Raw genomic sequence first — 25509 nt, forward strand, 5'->3', positions numbered from 1 at the left:
TGGAGGATATTTGCGACCCATTCGGCATATATTTTCAAAAACTATTTTGCAGTGTTGTCTGCTTCACTCATTGTTCATTCACATCAAGATTCAGAAGCATATTGAAAATGACCTGTTCACTAATAACTACATCTTCTATAGGTCGCACAGAGAAATCAAAACTAGGCACAACCCTGCGTAAATACCGATTTAACATGCTCATTAAATACATCAGCCGATTTATTTTAGTCATATACTAGTGCGTCATCTATTCAAACGCTTCACAATCTTTAGATTTGGAGGAGATTGACCTCCAAAATTTCTCTCATGACGTCGAAATAAAGTTGGGCAGTGATGTTCCGTAACAACGTTGTTTGTCTAGGTCAATATGCTGCTTAAGTTGAGAAGAAATAGCAGAAATTCTTTCGTTCGGCGACAACTAGTCTGAGAATGACTGTTTTCCTTTTCTTTTTTAATCCTTTTAATGTCCATCTTAGTTGCAACGTCTCCTGATAAATCCTGGAGGTTCCTTTTTTTGCCTCGTTTTAGTTCGGCTTGGGACAAAACGGTCCCAAAGTTTGCGCACATCATCACCACTGTTCAAGAAAGTAAAACATTAAATGACAGTATATCTGTAATAGACACATCACCGGTAGGAGAAAAGTCACCAAAGGTGGACACCTTGCGTCTCTCAGTTATAGAAACGTCAGATAGAATAAGCAACACTGTCTGGTGGTCGGATATGCCAGGAATAATGTCGCAATCGTAATTATCATCGATATTTCCGCTAAGGAAAAGTAAGTCAAGAACCGACTTATGGGTAAATTGTATTCTGGTAAAGCTGTTTACAACTCGAAGTAAAAGAAAAAAAATGCGACATCCAACATATCGTATCCAGATTTATCGTTAGGACCTTTGAGCGAAAGAGTAAACCAGTCTACATTTGGCTGATTAATATCGCCTGCCAGGACAACACGATCACCAGGCTTCACATATGAATTGAATTCTCTTTTTTTTTTTTGCGTGCCAGAACCACGATTTGATTATGAAGCACGCCGTAGTCGGGAACTGCGGTTTAATTTTGACCACCAGCGGATATTTAACGTGCCCCCAATGCAGGAGAAACGGGCGTTTTCGCATTCCGCCCTCACCGAAATGTGGCCGCCGCGGCCGCAATTTGTTTCCGCGACCTCGTGCTTAGCGGCGCAACACCATCGCCGCTAAGCCAGCGCGTCGGGTAGGCTTCACATATGTGAGCAGGTTGCTTGTAAGGCCTTCTAGTACGCTAAGAGAAGAACCAGGGAGTCTATACATAGCTCCGATAATATATCTGACCTTGCCAAGATAGACCTTACAAAACACACATTCAATATTAGATGTGTCTGGCATGCTGATTATGTGGATATTTGTTTTGAACACATATACACATATACACAGGTATCAGGAAAGGGAAAGCGAGGAGCAGGCTGGCAACTGCCACCGGAAGGGGCACAACGCCTGCCTACTCTTCTGAAGGGAGGTGACAGAAACACAGAAATGGAAGATAGGAAGGAGGGGAGGAAAAAGGAAAGAGGAAAGGAGAGCAACAGGACAAATCTGAAGACCAAAGTAGAACACTGCAACAGGACAAATCTAAAGACTAAAGTAGAACATCCATGGCTAGTTCGCTATACGGCTAATTGTGTTCTCCATGATGAGACGCCAAGTAAAGCTGCACGTAATCACCGTTTCACCGGTAGTCGGTTGATAGAGTCCTTGACAATCAAGCATACTCCTCCACCTTTGCCTTCGCGATCTTTTCTGTACGCACTATATTCATTCGGGGTAAGTTCAGTGTCACAAAATGCAGGGTTCAACCAGATTTCTTTCCAAATAGAAATATCTGAATATCTGGATTATGAGAAAACAACAGAGCCTCGAAGTCGGTCACCTTATTCACAATGCTTCTACAATTTATGTTGAGTATTTTCAGTGAGGGCCCTTCATATATGCGTCGTGCAGTACCCTTTTCGTTAAGTTTATGCCGACACCTGTCGGTGTTATTCCACCTAAATAATCACTCCGTCAATGCTCAGCTTATCGAACAGAAGTTTTAACTTAGACCCTCGTTGTCTCTAATCAGTTGAGTTTTCCCACAGCATGTTTTTCTCATTTCCTGTACACGTCTCGAAAAATCTTCGGAGAGGACAGTTGAGTATCCTTTAACTGATGGGACATTTTCAGCACCGAATCTTCTTCACGGTAGACAAGAAGTTTTATTATTACAGGTCTCGTTTCATTTTCGGTTTTACGACCTAATCTATGTAACCGTTGAATATCAGTTACAAGTACGCCCAACTTTTGTTCGATTACCTCTTCTTTCACTGCGCAGTAGTTTCACTCTTACATTCTTCTAATCCATAAATAATCAAATGATTTTTATATCCTCTGTTTTCTAACTCATCAACTTTATTAAACAGGGAAGCTAATTGCTTGTCGAGTTCAGATACCGGTGCCTCTATTTCCTTCATTTTCTCTGGGTGACTACGACGACTGACGCCAAGTCTTTATCAATGCTAGACACAGGTGCTTCCACATTGTTAAATTGTGTTCCCAAAATTTAGTAGACATGATCGTTCTTGGCTTACAGAGCTTCATTCGAGCTAGCTCTTTGTTACAGATACTCTTTATTGCACACTCCGCATGGTGATGATAACATCCGCTTTCTGAATCTACTGATAGGAGTCCTGCATTACCACAGCTTCAAAGAAGCACGCACGTTTAACTCCCTTTTCGCAGCCAAAAAAAACCCCAAACCCTATGCATTATTCGGCGAATTTGACTCCGCGGTTTACGTCATAATGGCCCTTGTTGAGTGTGGCTATAGCTTGGTGGAACGAATCCCCATAAGCCGAGAATGAGCACGTCTACTAAATTGGTCGAAAGACAAAGCCAGCGTTGAATTCCGTATCCAGAGCACGCTTCTTGATTTTTAATGTTTAACATACGGCGTACGTCACCGCGAACTAGCGTGAAGAGCCAATTCCTGCGCTTATTTTTTCCGGGCTGCTGAAAAAGTGGAAGGGAAAAGCTTTGGTAAAAATTGAACAGAAAATGGGTGCCGCGTTACAAACGCAAGTTCCTACAGTCATTGCTTTTCTGATAAATACGAGTAGGCGAAAAACATACCAGCTAACTTTTGTAAAATTTTCGCAAATCAAATAACTGTACAAGTGCAAAATGGGGGCACGAAATACCACACTGAAATCAACGACGTTTTGTTACAGCTACATGTGAATGGTACTGTCAACTCATTTGGTTTTGCCTTTCATGGGTTTGAAGCGACAGTTCCAGTGACATTTCGCTTATTATGAAGCAAACATGCCTGATTTTTCGCTACACTCGCTCGTCCTATTTTGTGAAATCGTATCGACATATCACCCCCCCTTTTTTTTTACGGAAACATAAAAAATTAGGTTAAAAAAAAAAACACGATATCTTCCATTTTAATGGGGAGAGCCGTCATACAGATCACAAACCGGTCTTCGCGTAAGGCCTTTCTTCAAACGGTAGGCTTATTGACGTCAGTCGGTATGTCAGTACAAAATGCCTCTGAAAAAAAATGAAAACAAAAAGAAATACGCGTTTCGCAGAACAATAGCTCATTCGACATTGTCTTTACAAAGTGCTTCTCAGCAGAAAAAAAGAAAAGCATCTTTCAGGACGGCGTTAGAAGATATATCTTATCGTACTTATCGAGCGAGGTGCTCTAATTGCTGCACCACAACAGCTGTTTCTTTTTTTCTTCTTTTACGGCGTGGAAAAAGTAAGTAGCAAAAGGCAGCCCACAGAAAAATGTCGAGGTTTTATGTACACTTCCGCTTAATACTCAGACATGCAGGCACAGGCACCTAACACAGATGTGGATATCTATTTGATCATATCAAATTACATCTTGATATTTACGGTACATCCTGCGTACGTTCGCCGCAGTTTCTCGAAGAAACGACTTCGTTGATCGCAGGCTTTCGTCATGCTTGTCGCGCATCCTACTCTTCCAGCGACTACGGTGACCGATTAGCGTAGACATATAATAAGAAGGGTCTTTGGGATTTCTGAAAGGCAAGGAACAAATCGAGAATAGAGTTGTCTCAACGAAGTGCTCTTCGGTTCTTCTTTGGAGGACGTCCCAGAAAAGGAGAGTATCACGGCAACCTCTTGAACAATGCAACAGTGCTCTATAGCCGTTGCACGCCTCCATAGACGGAGGTGAATTGACCATGGAACGTAACAATTTTTCGCTTCCAACAACGTCTCATTTCCAATTTCTTAAGGAGTAATGTTGTTGTACATAGTTAAAAAAAAAAACGTTTTTTGCGTCTGGTGGCAGAAATATTCGGCTGACCCGTTTGAACACCATACTGGTATCCACAGTGCAACTACTGCTTTGCGAAAGACATTGGAATCGTACTCGAGAATGAAGGGTACTGCGGAAAAAACAATGCTCTGAGGGACCCCTTTAAGAAAACCCCAAGAGATGTGCGGTGCGTGCATGAATGTCGATGCTGCAACCATAACCGGCAATTGTAACACATAAGACCAACCTGAAACATGTTATGGGATACCAGTGGTCCGCATAAAAAAAAGAAATGGGAGATAAGCTGTCTGACAAAAGGTGAACGGGGCCTTGGGCAGCGCGTTCAAGAGGCAGAAAGAGATACGTCTCATTGATTCACTGCATGAGGTCCTATAACGCATGTGACAAACGCACAATGCAACGCCGGCAGCTTCAGTCTCGAGCAGCGCAACACATTTAGCACATGCTTCCGGCAGGTTATTAGAAACGACAGCTTCATTGAAATGAATAAACCTTAAACATTTACGAGGGAGACTTTTAGTGAACGAGCAGTCTCTACACATCATCATCATCATCATCATCATCATCATCATCATCATCATCCTATTCATGTCCACTGCAGGACGAAGGCCTCTCCCTGCGATCTCCAATTATCCCTGTCCTGCGCCAACCGACTCCAAATAGCACCAGCAAATTTCCTAATTTCGTCACTCCATCTAGTCTTCTGCCGTCCTCTACTGTGCTTCCCTTCTCTTGTTACCCATTCTGTTACCCTAATGGTCCAACGGTTATCTAGACTGCGCATTACATGACCTGCCCAGCGCCATTTTGTTCTCTTAATGTCTATTAGAATATCGTCTATGCCCGTTTGCTCTCTGATCCAAACTGCTCTCTTTCTGTCTCTTAAAGTTATGCCTAGCATTCTTCGTTCCATCGCTCTTTGCGCGGTCCTTAATTTGTTCTCAAGCTTCTTTGTCAGCCTCCAAGTTTCTGCCCAATATGTCAGCACCGGTAAAATGCACTGATTATATACTTTCGTTTTCAATTATAACGAAAAGCTCCCATTCAGGAGCTCACGATGTCTGCCGTATGCGATCCAACCCATTTTTATTCTTATTGTCATCTACACATAGTAGATGACAATGTGATGTTTCGAATGATTGCTGAAACGCATTTTTCAGGAGAAACATGCGATTAATTGCGAGATGAACAAATAGTAGCCCACAAATTATAGGGTTCGGCTGGCGTACATAATCTTTAAGCCGAAGTAATCAACCAAGAAAGCAGTTCAACATAACTACGGTGTAACATCTCCGTACTAACATTGTTACTCTCCCAATGTCACTGCCTCTGATATTTATAAACAAATACGTAGCTGTAACAGCAAGGTGCCTTCAAGTTGCTTTTATTCACTGTCATTTTCGCAGGACCTCGCGAGCAGCTGAACCAGCTGACGGCCTATATGGATGCGTCAAACATTTACGGCTCGACAGAAGAAGAGGCGAAGTCTCTGCGAAGCTTTAGAGACGGTAAGCACGCAATTTGCTCGAGCTTATCACGCACGACGGCGACCATTGCCGCGGGCAGAACGCAGGGGTCTCACCACGCCTGACCACTTGCAGGCCGCCTGGCTTCCACCTTCTTCAGCAGGGACGAGCTCCTGCCGAGACAGACAGACAGCACGCAGGAGTGCAACGAGCAAGGCACAGACTTCATCTGCTTCCGAGCGGGTGAGTGCGCTCAACGCATGTCGCAGTGGGTGGCGCATTTACCAAAACTTTAAGCAAGTAAATACATAAATGAAATCCACCAATCGAGGCTTCCCAAGCAACGAGCGACCGGATAGCGTAAACGCTTTCCAACGACTAATGCTCACGTCGTTCACGAATTTCCTCTGGCGAGAGCGCAATGATTTCACTAGGGCCCTTTCTTCACGGCGCGCTTGGCCTCAAGCGCGATGAGAACTTTCACTATAGGGCCAGCTGCGTGTTTGTCGTCGAGCACGCCACATCGCGACGGTGTGCCCCCTCGAAAGTCGCGGCGCACTTTGGTCCGCAGGTGACGAGCGCGTGAACGAGCAGCTGAGCTTGACGGCGATGCACACGCTGTGGATGCGCGAGCACAACCGCGTAGCCGCCGAGCTTCACCGGCTGAACCCGGGCTGGAAGGACGAGATCCTCTACCAGGAGGCGCGCCGGGTTGTGGCCGCCGAGTTCCAGCACATCGCCTTCAACGAGTTCCTGCCCATCCTGCTAGGTGCGTGTAGCCTTTCTGTCGATAGTGAAGATGCGCTCGCAACTTCGCTGTCCACCGTGCATTGAGTCTTCGTTTCAGCCGGACCAATGGACACCGGTGTGAGTGTGTCAATCTCCTGCATTAAAGAAAGAGAAACCACTTGAAGGAATGTTTTTATTAAAGCGTCGAGGCCTTTAATTGGTGTTGGCCAAATACGAAAGTGCCGCCTTGAAGCTGTGCTTGCCTATACCAAGAAAACGTGGACAGCTGGCTCACTTGGGATGTATTGGCGAAGGAAGTAACGGCAAGTTAACTTACAGGAGATGGAAATGGAAAAAATGTAAATAAAATCCGCTTTACGACCTTCGAATCATGCGACATTTCTTGGAAATTTATTCAATTGCGCGAAAATTTTAGGTTACCTAAAGTTTTGACGTTGAGGTGATAATTAAAAAAATCAAATTGAAAAAAAAAACATCCCAATAGATGTAGTAGATAGAACTTCAAATCAGCTATACCTTCTAAAGTGACATTGAAAGTCGCGGTTCACATCTGTCATAAAAAGAACGAAGGGTAAGTGCCACACTATACAGTTCCCGTTAGTGGCGCCAACATAGTAAGCTCCGCTAAGCGAAAAATGTTTAACATCACTAGCTATGATAAACTTGGAAGGAGCCAAGCATATGGCCAAACATCTGATAAAGACACCGTACGCAATCGTACAAAGAATGAATACGACGATTGTTTCATAAGCTTTTTCAGCCGGCGATGTGCAGCAAATATATATCATTGGGCAGATAATATTCCATTATTCTGGGAGGGAGGTTGTTGAAATTGAGTAGAATTTCCGGCTGCGTTGGCTTCCGAAGTTGCATTTTCGAATATGATGCCGTGATTGGAAACGGAATTATTCGTTCAGTATTCAAAGTCTCGGGTATCCGCACTCCCAATCTTTCGGTTATAAAAAGAAAGAAGCAAATAATAACTGGCACAATATATATTTGGACTAACCTTGGCGAATATTTTGTTTGTTATGAACATTTTAATCTAATTGTGGTGCGCGCCGTTAATAAAAAAAGAGTGCTCCTATTGGCTAATATCTAAGCTACTATCTTTTTTTTTAGTAATTGGTATTTAATAGAAAGTGGTCAAAGAAGCTTTCGAAATTTTGAGAAGTAACACGCAATAATGCTAATTAATTTTTCTTTCTTTGCAAGTAGATGCGCAATTCTTGTGCCCAGTTAGCCCATTAGTCTGTCTGGTCAAGCTGCCGCTTTACAGATTCCTTTGCCGCTATTAGCAAAAATGCAGTGCTATCCATGGCAGTGTCATCATCTTGAGGAGATCACAAACCTTTTCTTTTCTGTTTCGTTATATGTTTATTTATTTGCCAAATGGTGCTACAGAATATAGTGCGGCAATGTAAAGCGTAACACATGCAGCAAATAATAGCATAATAACGCACAGAAAAAAAATGCTTGCTCTCCCGTAATCGAGAGTAGATGTAAGCATGAAATGGCTAACGGCAACGCGGATTGGTTGGAGTAATTACGACGATTAGTCACAACCATCTCACAACCATTCGTGGCACGCCGGACGGTGCCGGCCTGCGGAGGTATTCTGCAAGAGTCCACCTAGTGGACATGTCCATTTGGTCTGCTGCTGAAGTTCTGATTGGCTGGGCTGGGCTGCGCATCCACAGCAACCAGGCGCCACAGCCAATCAGAACTTCAACAGCAGACGGTATAGGTATGTTCACTTGGTGGACTCTTGCAGAATACCTCCCCTCGTCACGCAGCGTGGCGCCATCTCTCGAAGGAGGCAGCGCAAAATCCGAGTCGCAGAACTCACGGGTCGCTGGCGTTGAAAAGAGCGCAGGCAACCCTGTCTCAGCGCCAAACGATGACACTCAAATGTATAGTGCAGTGTATCTGCCTTTTAAACGTCGCTTATTGGAAATGACAAATAAAGCTTCAGGGTACTAAATGTTACAGCTTGAGCGATGTAGTGAGCAAACATTAGGAAGAACTCGGAAGCAATATTTTTTGTAACTTGTTAGGGCAGTAACTAGTGTACGTAATGCGGTCCTGTACGAAAGGGTGGGGGCCCGAGACCGCACTTACTTACGCGTTCACTGGTTGTCCGGATGGTCTCATTTCGTTCTCAACCAGTTCGTGCTTCTCCTCGCCGAGTGCTCCTACCAAGTGTGGTTGGCACGCCGCGATGCAGTTTTCGGGGCGAGGGCGCCGGGACTTCACGAAGTGTTTGCGAAAGCACGGAAGGTGGTCTGGTTCCATCTCACCCGGGAGCGGCACCGCTTGGGCGAGAAGAAGTTTCTCGAAGTGTGGGCCCGTCCTGTGGTGATTTTTGATGAGTCAGGCGGAAAGCTCTCCATTAAGTTATGATGCATGCTCCTAAGGTCGCTCGACTCGGCCGTGTGCGCCAGTCGATCTACGGGGTTTTGTTTGGTTCAGCGGAACCCGGAGCTAGAACCGGTGGTGGCGCACCCTTGGTTGGTCGCGCTGCTCCGCGGACGGCTTTGGTGCTCTGCATGGTTGTATGCCTTGGCCTTTTTCTGCGCCGAGGCAGTCCGAGGGTCATTCAGGCTTAAGTCCTGTAAGGCCGACACGGCTGTTTGTGTATTGAGTGCGGTAACTCTGTGTTGCTGCACCACAACAGCCCCCTTGTCCGGGAAGGACCGTTGGCCCGAACCAAGTCCCCCCACCCAGTCAGCCCGGGTTGTGGGGGAGAACCGGGGTCAATGTATCGGATGATGATGGGTTGATGAGATATGTACGCTCATGGACGCGGTGCCTTCAAAGGTGCCAAGTCCTGTTCCCATCTGACAACGGTTCTGCATGGAGACATCTTGAAGAACAGTTGTTCAAACTCGGTGAAGCCGAGTTTCTTCGCCACTGGTCTACGCGGTATATAACCGTCTCCCGAGGCAAAGTCTCTCTACATCCAGAATAATGCTCAATTCTGTTGCCTGAGTTCAGACTGTATCTGTATGTGCCCCGGGTACCTTTCATAATTTCGAGGCAACAATAATGCTTTTGCGTGGACGCTGTAATGAATTTTGTTGTTGTTTTTGTTGTTGTTGTTGTTGTGTGTGGCAAAGCCAGTGTCAAGCAGACACCATTTATTATTTCATTTGCTAATCTGTTTTGTTTACATCAAGTATGATGTATTACATGTGCTGTACCTTATATTGTACTTTTCGTTCATACCACAGTTGTAAGCGTGCCTACGGGTGAATAAATTTCCTTGTCAGCAACGCTGCCCGCGCATAATGGCTCTGGCTTTTGGTTCAAGGTCACTTGAAGGGCGCCGACAAAGGGAGCTAAAAAACGTTTCATGCTTAAAATATCGCAAGACGTCTTGTAGGGCAATCATGAAACGTTGGGCGTCGACAATGGTAGAAATGGAGGCGAGAAGGTGGTTCAGTCCTGTTTTTATTTTTTATTTTTTCACCGACGCTCCTGACTGTACTAAAGCCAATCACGGGCGTACAGAGAAATCCACGCCGAGAAAGCCTTCGGCCGATCAGAAAAGCGCAGAAAGAAGTGCGTGCGTAGCCAGCGTCCGCGCCCTCTGCAGGAGAACTAAACGTCATAGCGTAAATAATCTTCGCAGCGATATGAACGACGGCTTGTATGGCATGCAGGCGAAATCATAAAGAACAAGACCAATGTATTCGACTTTCGGGCGAAAGTTTGTATGGGCTGCATGAACTTCGTGGAAGCTCTTTGTGTCTTCACACACACATTCACGCATATATATATATATATATATATATATATATATATATATATATATATATATATATATATATATATATATATATATATGTGTGTGTGTGTGTGTGTGTGTCATAAGAAGCCAATAAGCAATGACCACAAGGACAACATAGGGGAAACTACTTGTACTTACTCATTGAATTGAAAAAATGATAAATTAATGGAAATGAAAGTGCATCATAAAACAACTTGCCGCAAGTGGGGATCGATCCCACGTATTTGCCTTACGCGGGCGATGCTCTACCAATTGAGCTACCGCGGCGACGTTGTGCCATCCACTTTCTTGGGTATTCATGTTTTACTGCTAGAACTAATCCTGGGAGCGTTAGCCAGCGCCACCACTCACAATTTTTTGCGGTGGACATCCTTTTTGCCGCAGGAGTCACGAGCACGTGAACTTTTTGGGTGAAGGCAACTGGTCAATAAACCCACACATGCTACCTGAAGGCATCAGTGTGGTCGGACTCGCGACCTTCGTTATGTAATGAACGAGCAGAAAGGGTTTAACGGAGGGGCCCGATTTTTATTAATCATATCATAAGAAGCCAACAATCAATGACACCAAAGACAACATAGGGGAAATTACTTGTAGTTACTCATTGAATTAAAGCAATGATAAATAAATGGAAGTTGGATGAAAAAGAACTTGCCGCAAGGTGGGGAACGCTCCCACGTCATCGCATTACGCGTTCGATATATATATATATATATATATATATATATATATATATATATATATATATATATATATATATATATATATATATATATATATATATATATATTCTGATGAGGGCGGAATGCAAAAACTCCTATGTCCCGTGCATTGGGGGCATGTTAATGACCCGCTGGCGGTCAAAATTAATTCGGAGTCCTACGCTTTGCCTCACAATCAAATCGTGGTTTTGGCACGTATGACCCCAGAATTCAATTTGGGTAACTAAACTGATTTGCTACGTGTGCGCATTCAGGTCACCATGTACTCATTTTCATATCATACGGGCGTGCCTGTTTACTCGCCTACCGAAATGTGCCGGAAGGCGCCTTTAACTATGTATGTACCGAGCATGCAAATACCGGGTATTCTTGCCATTTTGTAATTTTTTTAAACGAACAAACAAGCGAGCAAAAAAGAAAGTTAAAGGTGGGATCGCCCACGCGCTGAGGATGTATATACGACGTATACGTGTTAATGTGTTGCTGGCAGATATTGATAAAGGCTCCGAAATCGTTCGTTTTGCAGGCCGTAACGTGATGGAACAGTTCGACCTGCTGTTGACACCTTACGGGTACAGCCACAGCTACGACCCGGAGTTGAATGCCGGCATCGGCAACGTTTTCGCCGCCGCCGCCTACCGGTACGGACACACACTCGTGCAGGTCAGTGGTCAAATGCATCGATAAGGCGTATCGGGTCCTCGTATGTATCAGTTGCTGAACCTCGGAAAGTCAACACAGGCAACAAACTTTAGGCATGACATGCGCGCACCGCATGACAAACGACCGAGGTGCGCTCGTCTGCAAGCTAAGCGAACCACGGCCGTTGGCAATCACGTGGAACATCGTCAGGCTGCAGCGGCCGATTCGGCACGCCGATGCACATATCCAGGGAATGTGAGAGCCACTCGGATTTTAACAGTGGTGGCGATGGTGGTGCTCGCTTATTTGTCCTGTTGTCTTCGTTCTCGATTTCGCAAAGCAAGCAAAACGGTCTGGGCGAAATCTTCTAAACGACGCCCACCAAAAAAGCCGGACGTTTGGCCCATAGGGGCTGCTTGTACGCGTCTTACAAATCGGTGCGTGTCTGGCAGCGTGTCCGCTTCTCCCAGATGTTTCTGCACCGGAATTTTTGTTTTCCGCCACAAGGAAATGGGCAGCAAGGTGTCTGGGTAGGCTAGGTTAGATGGCGGAAGTGAAGCAAGCAGAAGGGAGCAGATGTGCTTCTGTTTTGCAACGAACATCGGAGAGGCATAAGAACACTATTATAGCCTTGGGCCGCATCAAGTCAGTGGTGCGGCGGTTAGGCCTGTTCGGTTTTAATTACACCGCCGACCTTGAAGCAGCTTTACTGTCCCAAATTTTGACTTCGGAAAAGACAAAATGAAGTTAGTAATGCCCTAACGTATACAGGATGTACTCTCTGACAGCGTGTACAGTCAGGAGCCGCTAATCAATTTCGTGTCGACCTCAAGCTAGATTTCGATGAATGCGATTATAATAGCCATTATTTGCGCGCCTTTCGGTATAATGAACTTCCAAAACTTTTTTTATGTGCGCCGGCATATATTGATGACATCCCACTACTCATTTGTTGTTTTCATGATGAGGCACGTAATGTACAACCGCGCAGAGACGATTCTTTTGGAGGCTTATATTTGGAATAGCTCGATGGTGTCAGCTTACATTGGTCATCCTGCTGCCAGAGAGCATAATTTAGGCAAAATTATGTTAAAGATACTTCCAATAGCAATAAGCAGAATATCCGCATACCAGCCAACTCTCGCAAGCTTTAGAGAGCAGCTATTAATAGCCCGCTCCTGCGGCGAGCGTCAGTGGCGTCGGCGTACCGAGCGAACAAGCGCCGCGAAAGATGAAAGCGAACGCGAAGCGCTCGATCAAAGCAATACATAGCGAAGAGAGCTGGAGGAAAGCGCCGGAGGAGGGGGCAGCGGAACCACGAGGCGGAAAGCGGCGGAGGAGCGCTGAGCTGCCGGCGGCCACGGCATCCGCAGCCGCGTGGGCGCTCTCATCTGCGCGTCCGAGGGGGGGGGACAGGTTGCCGTGAAGCGGGGAGGCACCGGGGAGGGCTACGCTCGTGCGCAGCGTCTGCTGCAGAGGTGAGTCCGCGGTACCAGCGTGTGTGACGGGGAGCACTGCTCCTGCAAGGGAGCAGTGCCGACGGTGACGGTGAGCAGCTACGAGCCGACGATGACGGTGACGGTATACCGACGGTGAGCGGCTACGAGTAAGGCTCGATGACACTGGTGGCACGACTTCGCCGCGATGAAGAGCCGCTCTTGTCGTTGGTGGAGCGAAAGCGTGAGAAGAAAAGCGTGGTGCCGCACAAGAGCGGCTGTGCGGCGACGATGGCTACGATAGGCCGCCAGAGTAGCGCGCGTCGTCTGTATGAAAACAAAGCGCTGCATGAGCAGAAGTCTGCCTGCGGCGGCTACTGCGAATCGCACCCACGCGTCACCCACGCGCTGCCTCTCGCGAGGGAGAAAGAAAAGCATCTTTAATGAGCCTAAAGATGGCTTGATTTGCAGGAGTGGTTCCCTGTTTACGAGAATCCATTCGCCGTCTTTCCTGCGACCACCCTCTCAACCAACATAATCTGGTCCGAGAGGCGGGAGCTGGACAGCAGTGTCTCCCACTGCTCTTGGGGATGGGGTGTAGAGGGTAGAGGAGGCAAGTCTGGATTTTGTTTGCAATGTTCCTAGCTATTCGCAGTAGTTACATTGTTCGTCACATTGAATAGGGAACATGAGATGAAGCCTCAATCGGTGCCGCAACGTGTTGGTTTGCAACAATCCGAGTGTGGTCTCTTGCGTCTTCCTGAGCTGTGAATGCGGTGGTGGGAGTGTTCTACTGTTGAGTTTGTAGCGTTGAGTAATTTTTTGGTATGTTGTCAGCCTCTTACGATGTCCCGATTAGCGAAGCACACGCGCCACACTTCGCTTCGTTTGGAATGTGCCGCACGAGACTGATTGTCTACCCTAGCCAATACATGGCGAAATGAAAACACGTATATAGCGGCACTCAAATTTCCAATTAGAGAGTATCGTAATCGTCGGTAAATTTTTTCGTAATGTTTACCAATTCGGGCTTGTTTAACGATTTTACGAATGCTTCGTCAAGTTTTAGGAAAAGTGAATTTTGTTTTCAGAAAAGACTTGAAGTTGAAAGAAGAGCTGGGGCAAGATCGGCACAAAAAGAAATGCATACAAAAACTGCTGGTGCCATTTATTAAAGCAAGTTTTTTTATTAAGGCAAGTTTCTTGAGCAGGTCAAATCGGCAAGAACAAGGTCACTGAAGCAGCCGCCGTGATATATTTTTTTTTTCATTGTAAGCCCCTGTTATTCGAAGTTTACTGCTGCTTGTGGGCTGCGTCCAAAGGAACATCATCGTAATTTAAGTGCGAATGTACTCAGAACAAGTGTGTGCTGAGGGAAAACATTTAAAAAATGCGTGCTATGCCTCCCCCTCTCCTTCCCTCTTTTCCCCCTTGTCATATCCCCGAGAATTTTTGCAAATCTCGAACTTCACAGGTTGGCAGGTATGTAACCGAAGACCGATTCCTAACTGCATTTCATGCTGAAAAGAAAACGCAGTGTGTTTTACTTATTTTGCAAATATGGAGCCTCCTATTTCACACCGAAGGCTTATATCGCCTACTTACGCAAAACGTGTTCTTCTGCGTGCTGCTGGGCCTTGCAGTGTGCATGTCGCTGGCGCTTGTTAGTATAATCTTATAAGAGTGCTGCAGATTTGGAACGTATGCTTGGTACATCATGTGGTGAGGCCCGGAAATGCTGGGTGAGCGAAAAAGTGTCTCAGGCTAGCAGTTTCATTTTTTCATTACCCAACATTCTTACGTGACTAGGAATCCCCTTTCAATCCACCAGATAGTATAGGCCTTTGCGGATGTGTGTTGGTATGGGGATATGTAGGAGCAGCAACATATTTGGCGCAAGGAATTTCGCAGATTACGTCTGGAGGCGCATATTCGTTGAGGATAGTTCGCGGGATGCCTTGGTCTGTGTGGAGTTGGTGAGCCCTCGGACAAAGCGCCAGGCTGAGATAACGCGTAGCGTGTTGTTTGACTACACCGTGGGATATTCTGAGTACGTGGCAAAGTCGGCATTGAGCTAAGTTATTCTGCTTTGGAGTTGGACATTGCACTTGTTTTGTTCCATCCGCTGATGAGGCCATGGTGAGCACTGAATGAAAAGGTGTCTCTCGGTTCTCGTGGGCCTGCTGTGTGAAGGTGTGTGTGTTTTTTCGTGTGGACCATCATGTATGTTCTGAATGCATTCTGCAAAGCCGAGAAATTCTAGAGAAACGAGTGGCGAAGTTTTCCGCAATTTATGTCAACTGGTGAGTGTGTGTTGATGGACGTCCACCTTAATTAAATGGAGCATTTGGAGAAGATTGTGTTCGCTCGTGAGTGTGTCTTGAGTATTGTGCCAATCTGCGCGTGAGCCTCGAGCGCAGGTCAGTGGTGGTATACCACTCTACGCATTTGGACGTGGGGGAGTCCGGGCAGTTAAGGATAGTGAACTGGTGTTTCTGGATGGTGTAAAGGCTCGTGGTACATTTAGCAGTGTTCTTACGATGTCCCCATGCTCTGTGCAGCGTGTTAACCTTACCAGAAACTGTATGTGTAACTGGGTGCATCTCTTGTAGTGAGGTGGTAAGGTAGAGGAAGGTGGCGGGCTGATACGGGGCGCCGTTTACCTTAGTGACATGCACGTTATGGGCTGTAATTTTGCCGGGAGTGATCGGGAGAGTGATTCCGAGGTCTTTTGTTTCATGCACGCTCTAGATGATGATGATAATACTTTTTTTTTGGTAGCGTGAGTAGCGCAGTAGCCCTGTGGTTGCCTGTGTACGCTGTGCATCGGTGACAGTGGCAGTGATCTTGGGTTCTGGTGGGGGGGGGGGGGGGCTGCATCGGACTTGTGATGTGCAGTGCACCCCTTTTCCCCTTCCTCGGTACAGGGTAGCCAACCGGAGATAATCTCTGGTTAACCTCCCTCCTGTCTTTTGTGTGCCTTTCTCTCTCTCTCTCTCTGTCTGTCTCTCTCTCTATATACATATATTTATATATATATATATATATATATATATATCTGGGACACCATAAGTATTACACATATGGCACGTTGCGTGGCCGTTTATGCTCACTCAGTGACACCAAGGCCAGTTCCGCGTGACTTGCCTTAATGCGCGCTTCCTTGTGTGAAATGGATGTTGATTGTCCTCTCTTTTTCTCTCGTTCTCTTTTTTGCACGAGGAAAAAAATATAAGAAATAGCTTTTTTTTCCAGCCCTCGCATACGTATATTATATAGAAATTTGGCTACACAGTTGATCAGTTAGTTAGACTAACTTCTAGCGTTAAATTTTCGAATTATGTGCTGGCCTTAGTATACGCACAGAAGGGACCAATCAAACCACTGTCGCATTTGAATCAATGCGACGTACAGATGGCTGAAGTCTGTTGCGCCTCTGCAAAAATCCGGCTGAGCAGCATGTATGCAGGCAAAGTCAGTGGCTTCACTGTCCGTGTTGCCGTGCCTTCTGGGCCTGAAATCCCTTTGCTGTGGCCGTCCTCGGTCCTCTCGGCATTCCCCAAATCGTGCGCACTTTCTGTTCCAGGGCAACATTGAGCTCATCAATGAGGATGGCTCCGTGCACAAGCGAGTTCCGCTTGCGACGCAGTTCTTCAACCCTGCAGAAATTTATGCACCCGGAAACCTCGACCGCTTCTATCGTGGCCTCATCAGCCAGGCCGCTCAAACCTACGATCGCTTCGTCACTGAGCAGGTATGTGACAATACGTGCCTTGTGAGAAAGGTGAAAAAAACAAACAAGATGTATATAGTGCTTTGTGGAGCTTGTATATGTGTTATTGCACGTGCGACTATGCAAGAATATCTGGGTATATGAAAGCCGGTTTCTAAAGCGTCTACGTGTCTCTAGCAAAGAACATTACGGAGAAGCAGCTCACGAGATCCGGTGCCCTAGCAAACGTCCCAAACGAAGAAGCATGAGTTGTACGGACGTAATTATGAAGCTTGAGAAAGCTGTAATTCATTGTTTTCTTGCCGCGAGGCTCTGCTCTAGTGAATATCATCGGTAATGATGGTAATCGTTGGTATCATACGCCACCTTGGAATAGGCTTCCGAATTTGTCGAAACAGCATGTGTCTCGACCGTGATCAAACCGTAGTCTGTGGTCTTTAGAGGAGAGGGAAAATGGGCACTTACACATAGCTTGTTTGTCTCCTCCAAATGAACCCGTTTACATTTTGCTCTAGCTTAGTTGGTCAGAAAAAGAAAATAGTGTTCTTGTTGTACTCGTTGGGAAACGATGGTCAGAAAATCTTGTGCAGAAAGTGGCATGTTTACATTCTGTTGTAGATGAAATCTGTGGTTATCGTTGTTGATGAGCGAACTAGAAATAGAGCGTACGTGATTGTGTTTGCTCGCGAACATAAATACAAACGCGAAAACATTAGTGGGTCTCCAGATGCCTTTTCTGCGAAATCTAACCTTCAAGCAGCCCAACAATAGCTTCCAACGAACTTTCGGAACGCCTCTGTTGTCAGAGCTCGCCACTCTCGGGAACCTCTTCTCGCAATATTTTTTTTTTCAGTACGTGTATTATCAGCAGAGTCAAGAAGGGCGAAAATTAGCTTTTCTTGCCAGTTTTACGGCTTTCATTCTCCATTTCTATTCACTAGCCGGCTGGAAGCTGCAGCGATACGCTCGCGATAGCAATGCTCTACCCATTGAAAAGTAAGCACCAGAAGAGAAACGTACGCCCAATCAGGCAACGACCGATTTTAGGTGGAAAATAGCTGCGCTGGCTCCTTTTTTTTTTTTTCTACCTCTATACCATTTCTCTTTTATCTAGAATCGTCTAGAGACAAGGCGGTTTTGACTGCACATTCAAGAAAAACTAGTTGCACGGCCCGTTTAAGATTCTCCTCTGCGACGCAGCAATAAACGTAACACTTGTAAGCAGTAAAACTAAATACGTTCACGAGAAAAAGAAGTAACTTGTTATAGGTGAAAGCAAGGAGAAGCGTATTTTGGAGGTTTACGTACGTGATGAACTGCGTGTATTCAGACTGCGCGTGCAATTTCAAACTGTTAACCTTTTTTTTTTTTTTTTTTTTTTTTTTTTTTTTTTTTGCTGCTGATATGAGTTTTAATTGAGTTTAAGCCTCCGATGCGCAACCAACTCACTTGGTTCGTACTTTAAGGGAGGTTGAAAGGAGAAGACTGAGTCTTTCTAACCGAAACGCATTAAATTCGGCTGTAAAACGTTGGGTCCCTTTTCCTACTACTACAGCAATAGCGGCTATCGTTGTAGCGCCACCCGCCGCGTTATCTTGGCGGCCATAGCGTTGCGCTGCCGAGCTCGAGTACGCGAATTCGATCCTGGCCGTGGCGAACGCAGTTCAATGGATGCGAAATGCAAAAACGCTCGTGCACTTAGATTTAGGTGCACGTTAAATAACACCAGGTGGTCAAAATTTAGCCGGAGTCCCCTATTACGGCACGTCTCATAATCGTATCGGGGTTTCGGCACGTAACACTGCAGAATTTATTTATTTTGTCAATTTAACGACGCAACGCTTAGATATAAATTATCCAGTGCTGGGGAATTATTTTGCCGAGACACCTCTGTCGCCGGGGAATCGCGTGTGGGCTTTAGTGCTACCTGCTTCTCAATCATAAAGCTAGTAAAGAAAACGCAAAGTCGGTGGAAAAGGGAAGTTTAAGTAATCTAGAGTACGGACACAATACTCGTACGACCATCGGACTATGTTGCGCCACCGCATTCTTATCACACTGAGAAGAATGTGGTGACAAGAAGCATGATAACAGTCAGTTTCTTCTCCCGTGACTTCACGTCAGCATAATAGAGAAAAGAACTACGACCGCAGAAAGTCATCTTATCTGGTCCGATGGCTCGCACAGTACTAGAGCGGTCACTGTTAAACGCGTGTGACCAAGTTTTCGCCGATCTGTTGTGATACGGCTGCAGCTGGATAGCTATTCTCCGAGGCGTTATCTCGCATAGCTTCAGTTCGGCGCTGCTTGCAAGGAAATCACAACCTTTGTTAAAAGTTCCCAGCTCAAGGTGGGCAGTGGGGCTGATGTATAGAGTTGACGAAGCTCCCCAGGGCTCGGCTGCCATGGCCGGCATGTATACTTTTGAGAAGGAATGTGCACATCAAATTTTTTTCAGTTGAAAGAACGAATAATCAATTTGTATTGCGCGCGATTCTTCACACTTTATGCACACAATTGTGATAGCGACAGCGGTGGGATCGTAAGGTTCCTCTTCACTGAATCCATTTATTGATTCTCGGAGACGTTGGGCTATGTTGCTTATAGGTATTAAGGCCGCTGTTGAACACCTTTGAAAACGCAATTAAGACAGGCTTAATAGGAGTGCCACTGGATCTCATTCAAATACATTGAGGAGAGTGCAACGGTCGAGTGGGGTTCCTTGCAAGAGCAACTGGTTTTATATTCTCATCGGCCTCACTGACACTAGAACCATGGAACCACGGAGGCGCCTACACCTCTACAACTCTGTCTAACTCACTAGAACACTACACTTTAATTCCACAGCGCAAATTTCAACCACGCGAGTGAATCATCTAAGGCGGCGCCTCCTGGAAGTTCATACTGTCACGGTCGCCCGAAGTCTCTGAGAGATGTTATAGTCGGCGTACGCATAATTGGCTGTCCCTGCTAAAGTCAATGTAAAATGGCATTATGAAGAGACAAGTACAACACGTTATAATAAATACGAAACGTTGTCGATGCCGCCGCCATGGACGAAAAAGAAACAAGAGGACTCATAGAATGACGGCGGTGTGTGCAGTTGACAAACCACCTGTACGAGCCGCTGGGTCAGGGCTTCGGCATGGACCTGGTGGCACTGAACATCCAGCGGGGCCGCGACCACGGCATTCCGAGCTACAACGACTGGCGAGAGTACTGTGGCATGGCCCGCATCACCGACTTCTCGCAGCTCGCCGAGGTGATGACGCCCGAGTCGGTGCAAGCATTCGCACAGGTCTACAAGTAAGCCCGCCGTTTCGTCAAAGTAAGCTTGCGTAGGTATGGAGGTGGGTGGGTATTATACATTTTTGTTCGTTTATTAGAGCAGACGTTAACTTTAATAGTGGTCATAAGAAAGGTTGCTACAGAAATTCCCGCATATCATGAGAGATACACAAGGGGCCTTGACGAAGTCCCAGGTTAACACGCCCTATGCTGTGAACCTTAAGCAATATTCTTTCGTAACTTTTATTACGGTCACAAAGCTTCTATGTAGTAGTCTGTTATGCCACCCACGGTAGCTGCTACGCGGCGCAGCATCGTTCGAAGGGCTAAGATGCTAAACTGCGCAACTGCGCAAATTCACACAAGCTGCGTAAGGTCCTCTGTTGCAGTTTCTACTGAAGACAGCGCCACACGTTATACAGTCAATTTTACGTGTATATATATATATACACGTAAAATATCAACGGCGAATACAGCTCAGGACATCTTTAAAATCAATTTTAAAGTACGTGCGCGCAGCCAACCGCAAAACGCAGCGCGCCTCGCGACATCGACATCAAGGAAGGATCGTAAACAACCGAAAGAACGCCACCATGCTGCTTGCATGTGCTCTTCTTCTCAGTTGTTTCTTGTAGTGGTACGCTCTCAGTGTCGCTGCAACTGCAGAATTAAGCGGCAGTTCTTGTCGTGTCCGCAGATTTCCCGCACTATCAGCTTGACTGCGCTGCACTGACCAGGCACGAATTGCGAGTACAACCGTACAATGCCGCGTATATACTGCGTCGTTGACTTCTGCCGAACACATTCAGGGTTGGGAATAGCGATGCATCGTTTTCCCCACAATAGCCTTCACTGGCAGAAGTGGATACGTTACTGTTAAATACCGTGCAGGCCACGACGTTCGACGCCGATTTGTCGTGTCTTACCGATGAAACGATGTGGCCGATGCGAGGGTCTTAAGGTTCGTCCTCGCTGTCGACGGCCGCAATATCCGAGTCGCTGCTTTCTAGTGGGTCGAATCGAAAGTGATTGGCCATGTCTAATACGTAGGTGGCTCACGCCTGCAGGAAATCGTCGCCGCTGGACGACGAAAACGACGACGACGACGATGGTGACGAGAACATCACGAAGCACGTGCAGGCGTAGCAGACGAACTAGCAACCCGAAGCTCGCGCGCATCATAGCATACGCCACAGATTTTGCGATCACGTGCCCATCAGTGTTTCCATTCCTTCTCTAGCCCATTTCATTGCTCTCTGAAACCGAAACTTGGACTGGTCGCTACAGCGAGACTCCAAATAATTACCTGTCGCGCTCTGAAGTAAATGAGGTTTCGTGCGTTAGTATGGGTCATCAGCTACTTAATAAAGCAGAAAAAGCCAGATCGATTTTAAATGATTTACGACTAGTAGCGATGCGTACAATTTTGTTTACTTTCGTCCTATGCAATGAGTAATCTCATGGAAGGATCTTGTTTATCCACCACAAAGGTCCCAACTTTATTGTCGTGAAATTTTTATGTTTATGCACTGCTTCGTTCAGAATCTGTGCCGAAACGCAAACTCCGATTGAGGTGGATGCGCAGTGTGAGACGTACACGCAGCGATGTCGCAAGGACTGTAAGGCGATGTATGACGCTTGTCTAGGGAACAATGGCAGCGAGAGGTGCACACACAGAAAAGTACTCCACGTATCAAGCAACTTTTGGAGATACTGTACATCTTGTGCCACAGTGGGACGGGCCCATTCTGGGCAATTGTCCAAGAACGGGAACATTCCCAATGACAAATATCGAATGGATAAATAAAGAGAAATAAGTAACTCCAAAAATCCGTGAATATAATTCGCCATTTTATTTACAAATCGGTGTTAGAGATATATGTGAGCCGACATGAAATGCTCAGCTTTTATGTAGAAACCGTAGTCGGGCATGCACATTTTGGAGGATTGGCCAAGAACGGGCTCACGAACACACTTAGTGGCCACATCAAAGAAAATAAAGTAAATCCAAGAATACGGTAAATATAATTCACCATCACATTAACAGATTGGTGTGCTTTAGAAATGCCTGTGAGCCAACAATATCTGTTCAGGCTTTATCTGCGAAGTTAATATAATAATTGATGTAATTATCATCTGCATACTTGTTGAGAATGCAAGGATTGTACAAGGCACTTCGCTGGTAGTTTCATACAACCTTTGTATAAATATCCACAAATATATCCGCCGAGACAGGCGACTCTGTTGTCATGTCAGTGTCGCAAATTTCCAGGCCTTTGTTGATTTGAAATGTTCTGTTAGGTCTATTAAACTTCTCTTTCCGACCCGGCAGCACACAGCGGCCAGCCAGCCACGCGAAACCCGGAAAAGTAGGCAAAGAAAGCTCCGCTTTGAAATACTTCCCCAGGAGACGCCGATATTGAAATAAATTCGCCTCCGCCGTGACGTCACGGAAATGAGCGAACTTAATTGGCTCCGCAAATTCTCACTGAGTTGGACAGCGGGGTAATTGGCCATGCATTCTTAGGTTGTCATTGACTATAGGTTGAGAGAAGGCCAACTCTCGCTGACTGCCGTTGTTGTGAACACAATTTCGAGCGAGCGAGGCCTGAACGCGTGTGCCGCTCCGCAGGTACCCCGACGACATCGACCTGTTCCCCGCGGGCGTGAATGAACGCTCGGTGCCCGGAGGCACGCTGGGCCCCACCTTCGCCTGCATCGTCGCGGAGCAGTTCCGAAGGATGAAGAACGGAGACCGCTTCTGGTACGAGAACGGAGGACTGGAGTCGTCTTTCAACGAAGGTCAGAGCACATGAGAAGCTTTACCGTTGACTTCCTCTGTTGCTGGTACTGCTCATTGTCTTCTGGCTCGTAATAGCGGTTGTCCACGACAACCTTTTCGAGCGAAATAGATGAGCGTACGTGAGCTTCTTAGATTTGTATAATCAACGTCAGGATGTCGTACTACGTCTGGATGATATGTAAAAAAAGAACAAGCAAATAGAGCAGTGGGACTACCGCTGGTCCCCTGTTCAGTGGCTATCTCGTTTGCTGCTGCTTTCTACACTAAAAAATCGAATAACTGTGTTCGAACCGACAGCAAGACCAGTGCCACGCGTGGTGCTGAGCACGCGCAACTACAGGCCCTCTAATACCGTAGCCTCAACTCTGTCTCTCTGTGTTAAGGCTTTTGGGACGCTTGGTTTGGAAGGCGGACGAACATCCACCATACTGACGTACTTGGAGCATCTCCATAGAACAGTTAAATACAATAAACAAAGAAACGAACACGATCAAATCTATGAGAAGCAATTTACTCTTTCAAGCACCTTCCAAATATTTAGCGTTTTTTGTTTGCCAGACGGTCGCAAATCGAGATCTGCTACTCTGTTCGTATTTGCTTCAATCGAGTTTGTACAAAAGCTTAATCTGAACTGCGAAATCCCAGCTGTGCCATTCGCGATGTTTCTGTGGACTGCAAACCATAATGACCAGCTTTCGTTTCCTTCACGCGAGTCGACAGTGCATCTGAGCCGCCATTTCCGGCCTCTTACTTTACAGAAAACGAGTGTTTCTTGATGCTGAACTGTCAGTGGGAATTTAAGACTCAAAATTATGTACTCCGTTTCTACTGTCTGTATAACTTAGGTGGTCCTTTGACGATGAAGATATGTTTTGTCTGTTTTTGCGACCCCTGCACCCGCTTTCGTGGTGCATCTAAACCGCGGCTCTAACAAGCGTTCATATTTTCGCCTAGAGTGCTTCAGCAGTGAATGAAAGTAGTTAATTTCGCTCGCCGCAAGCTTTGCTTGAAAAACGTCAAGCAGTTTTCTTCACCCAAACATATTTGAAGGCGCACGAACACGCCTCGTGTCACACGCGAAGCGTACGACCCGCCGCACGACTGCTGTCCTTCGAGCAGCGCCCTCTCAGGACCGCGACAAGGTCTCGGCGCACGCTGTTCGCTGACGCCATGCGTGTCGCGCATAACGGCGCCAGGTGGGAGTGTCCGTTGATGAGCTTACTTCGAAAACGCGCCTTTGTCGACGCTGTTCGCGCGCAGATAGTGGCCTCTCTGCCCAAGCAGAGCGCCGCATTTTCTAACTCTTTGTCATCGTTGGAATCATGTAGAGGGCCTCGATAAGTGATCAACCTTCTGCGTGCACTGATAATCAATGGTAGCTAGATGTGACTCGCCAATCTCTTTCTTTATTTTCCCTTATTCCAGATCGTTATTTATAACCTCGCATACAGTAAAAACCACCAGTAATTTTTGAGCATTCAAATTCTCATTGCGGCAACAACAGTCAACAGAAATTGTCTATACCTTCTATACCTTCAGATATGAAAGTGCGAGTTTCAGTAGGAATGCCGCTTTAGTTTATTACAATCATTTACACTGTTTAGACACTTAAAGAATACAATGAATAGAATATAAGTGGGAGAAAACGAGTGACCGCAGTTTTAGCATTCGCGTTATATTATATTTCGTCGGGCTCGGCTTTGCATGCTTCACGACCCCCGCATCTAAAGCTTGTTTATGTCCCAATGTGATGTCTTACTCCGTCTCGCTTTCTTTATTGTTTTTTTTTTCAGTGCAAGTTGAGCAAATCCGCAAGGCAAGCTTGGCTCGCATCATTTGTGATAACACAAACTTGCAATACGTACAGCCCCTCGTTATGATCAGGGAAGCAAACTGGTGAGTGCCTAGAAACATTTTCTTTCCCTTTCATCGAAGAATGGGCATGATGTTTACAAATAATAAACATTGAAGTTCTTTCTTCAAACTTATTATTGCTATCGCACGTTCTCTCCGTGCAATACAGGAATCCTAAGGTCGACTGCAGCGGCGAGGACATCCCACGAGTTGACCTTGACAACTGGCAGAACGAACCAGTCTGGACGTAGACTTTCCGCCACCTCCACGTGCCAAGAGTCAATGCGGCATGCATCTTCCCTTTCTGCGCTAAAACAGTTCCCTCATGTTCCATACAGTGTCTCTTAACTATGTTTTGTGCTGTTCCAATGTGACCTGTGTTGTAAAGTGTTCATTAAACAAACGCCAAAATGAAAGGAATTACATCCTCCTGTATTACTAAATGTGGGCCTTACTTTATTTGGCACCTTACGCGCTCTAAAGCGGGGGGAAATAAACATTTTAGCCCCTGTCTCGTCGTTGGGCACATTTTGCCTTGCTGGCTCACGCAAACTACGCGTGCACCGATTGCCACAGTGCATGACTCTGCATAATTATTTCTTTAAGTTACGGAAGTCCACTTCATTCTTCGCGAATATGACATAGAGTCAATCTTTCCGAGAGTGTTATTAGAGGAAACAAGAGTG

The 25509-nt window shown here is 46.1% G+C and overlaps 1 protein-coding gene and 1 non-coding gene across 4 annotated transcripts in view; one reads left to right on the forward strand and one right to left on the reverse strand.

Moving 5' to 3' along the window:
• The window catches only part of LOC126548095 (salivary peroxidase/catechol oxidase-like), a 49330-nt gene extending 24087 nt beyond the window's left edge, over positions 1-25243 (forward strand). For all 3 annotated transcript variants that reach the window (XM_050196200.3, XM_050196201.3, XM_050196202.3), the window contains 9 exons: positions 5743-5844; positions 5938-6045; positions 6374-6571; positions 11594-11730; positions 16732-16899; positions 19982-20184; positions 22799-22968; positions 24763-24865; positions 24993-25243. In XM_050196200.3, the coding sequence (XP_050052157.1) occupies positions 5743-5844; positions 5938-6045; positions 6374-6571; positions 11594-11730; positions 16732-16899; positions 19982-20184; positions 22799-22968; positions 24763-24865; positions 24993-25074 (1271 nt within the window). In that variant the 3' untranslated portion in view covers positions 25075-25243. The remainder of the gene's footprint in view (positions 1-5742; positions 5845-5937; positions 6046-6373; positions 6572-11593; positions 11731-16731; positions 16900-19981; positions 20185-22798; positions 22969-24762; positions 24866-24992) is intronic.
• On the reverse strand, positions 10541-10612 carry TRNAT-CGU (transfer RNA threonine (anticodon CGU)). Its single transcript has one exon. It is a non-coding gene; the product is annotated as a tRNA-Thr (tRNA).
• Positions 25244-25509: the final 266 nt, after the last annotated feature.

Source organism: Dermacentor andersoni, chromosome 1 (genome assembly GCF_023375885.2).
Source record: "Dermacentor andersoni chromosome 1, qqDerAnde1_hic_scaffold, whole genome shotgun sequence".
Classification (NCBI taxonomy): domain Eukaryota; kingdom Metazoa; phylum Arthropoda; class Arachnida; order Ixodida; family Ixodidae; genus Dermacentor; species Dermacentor andersoni.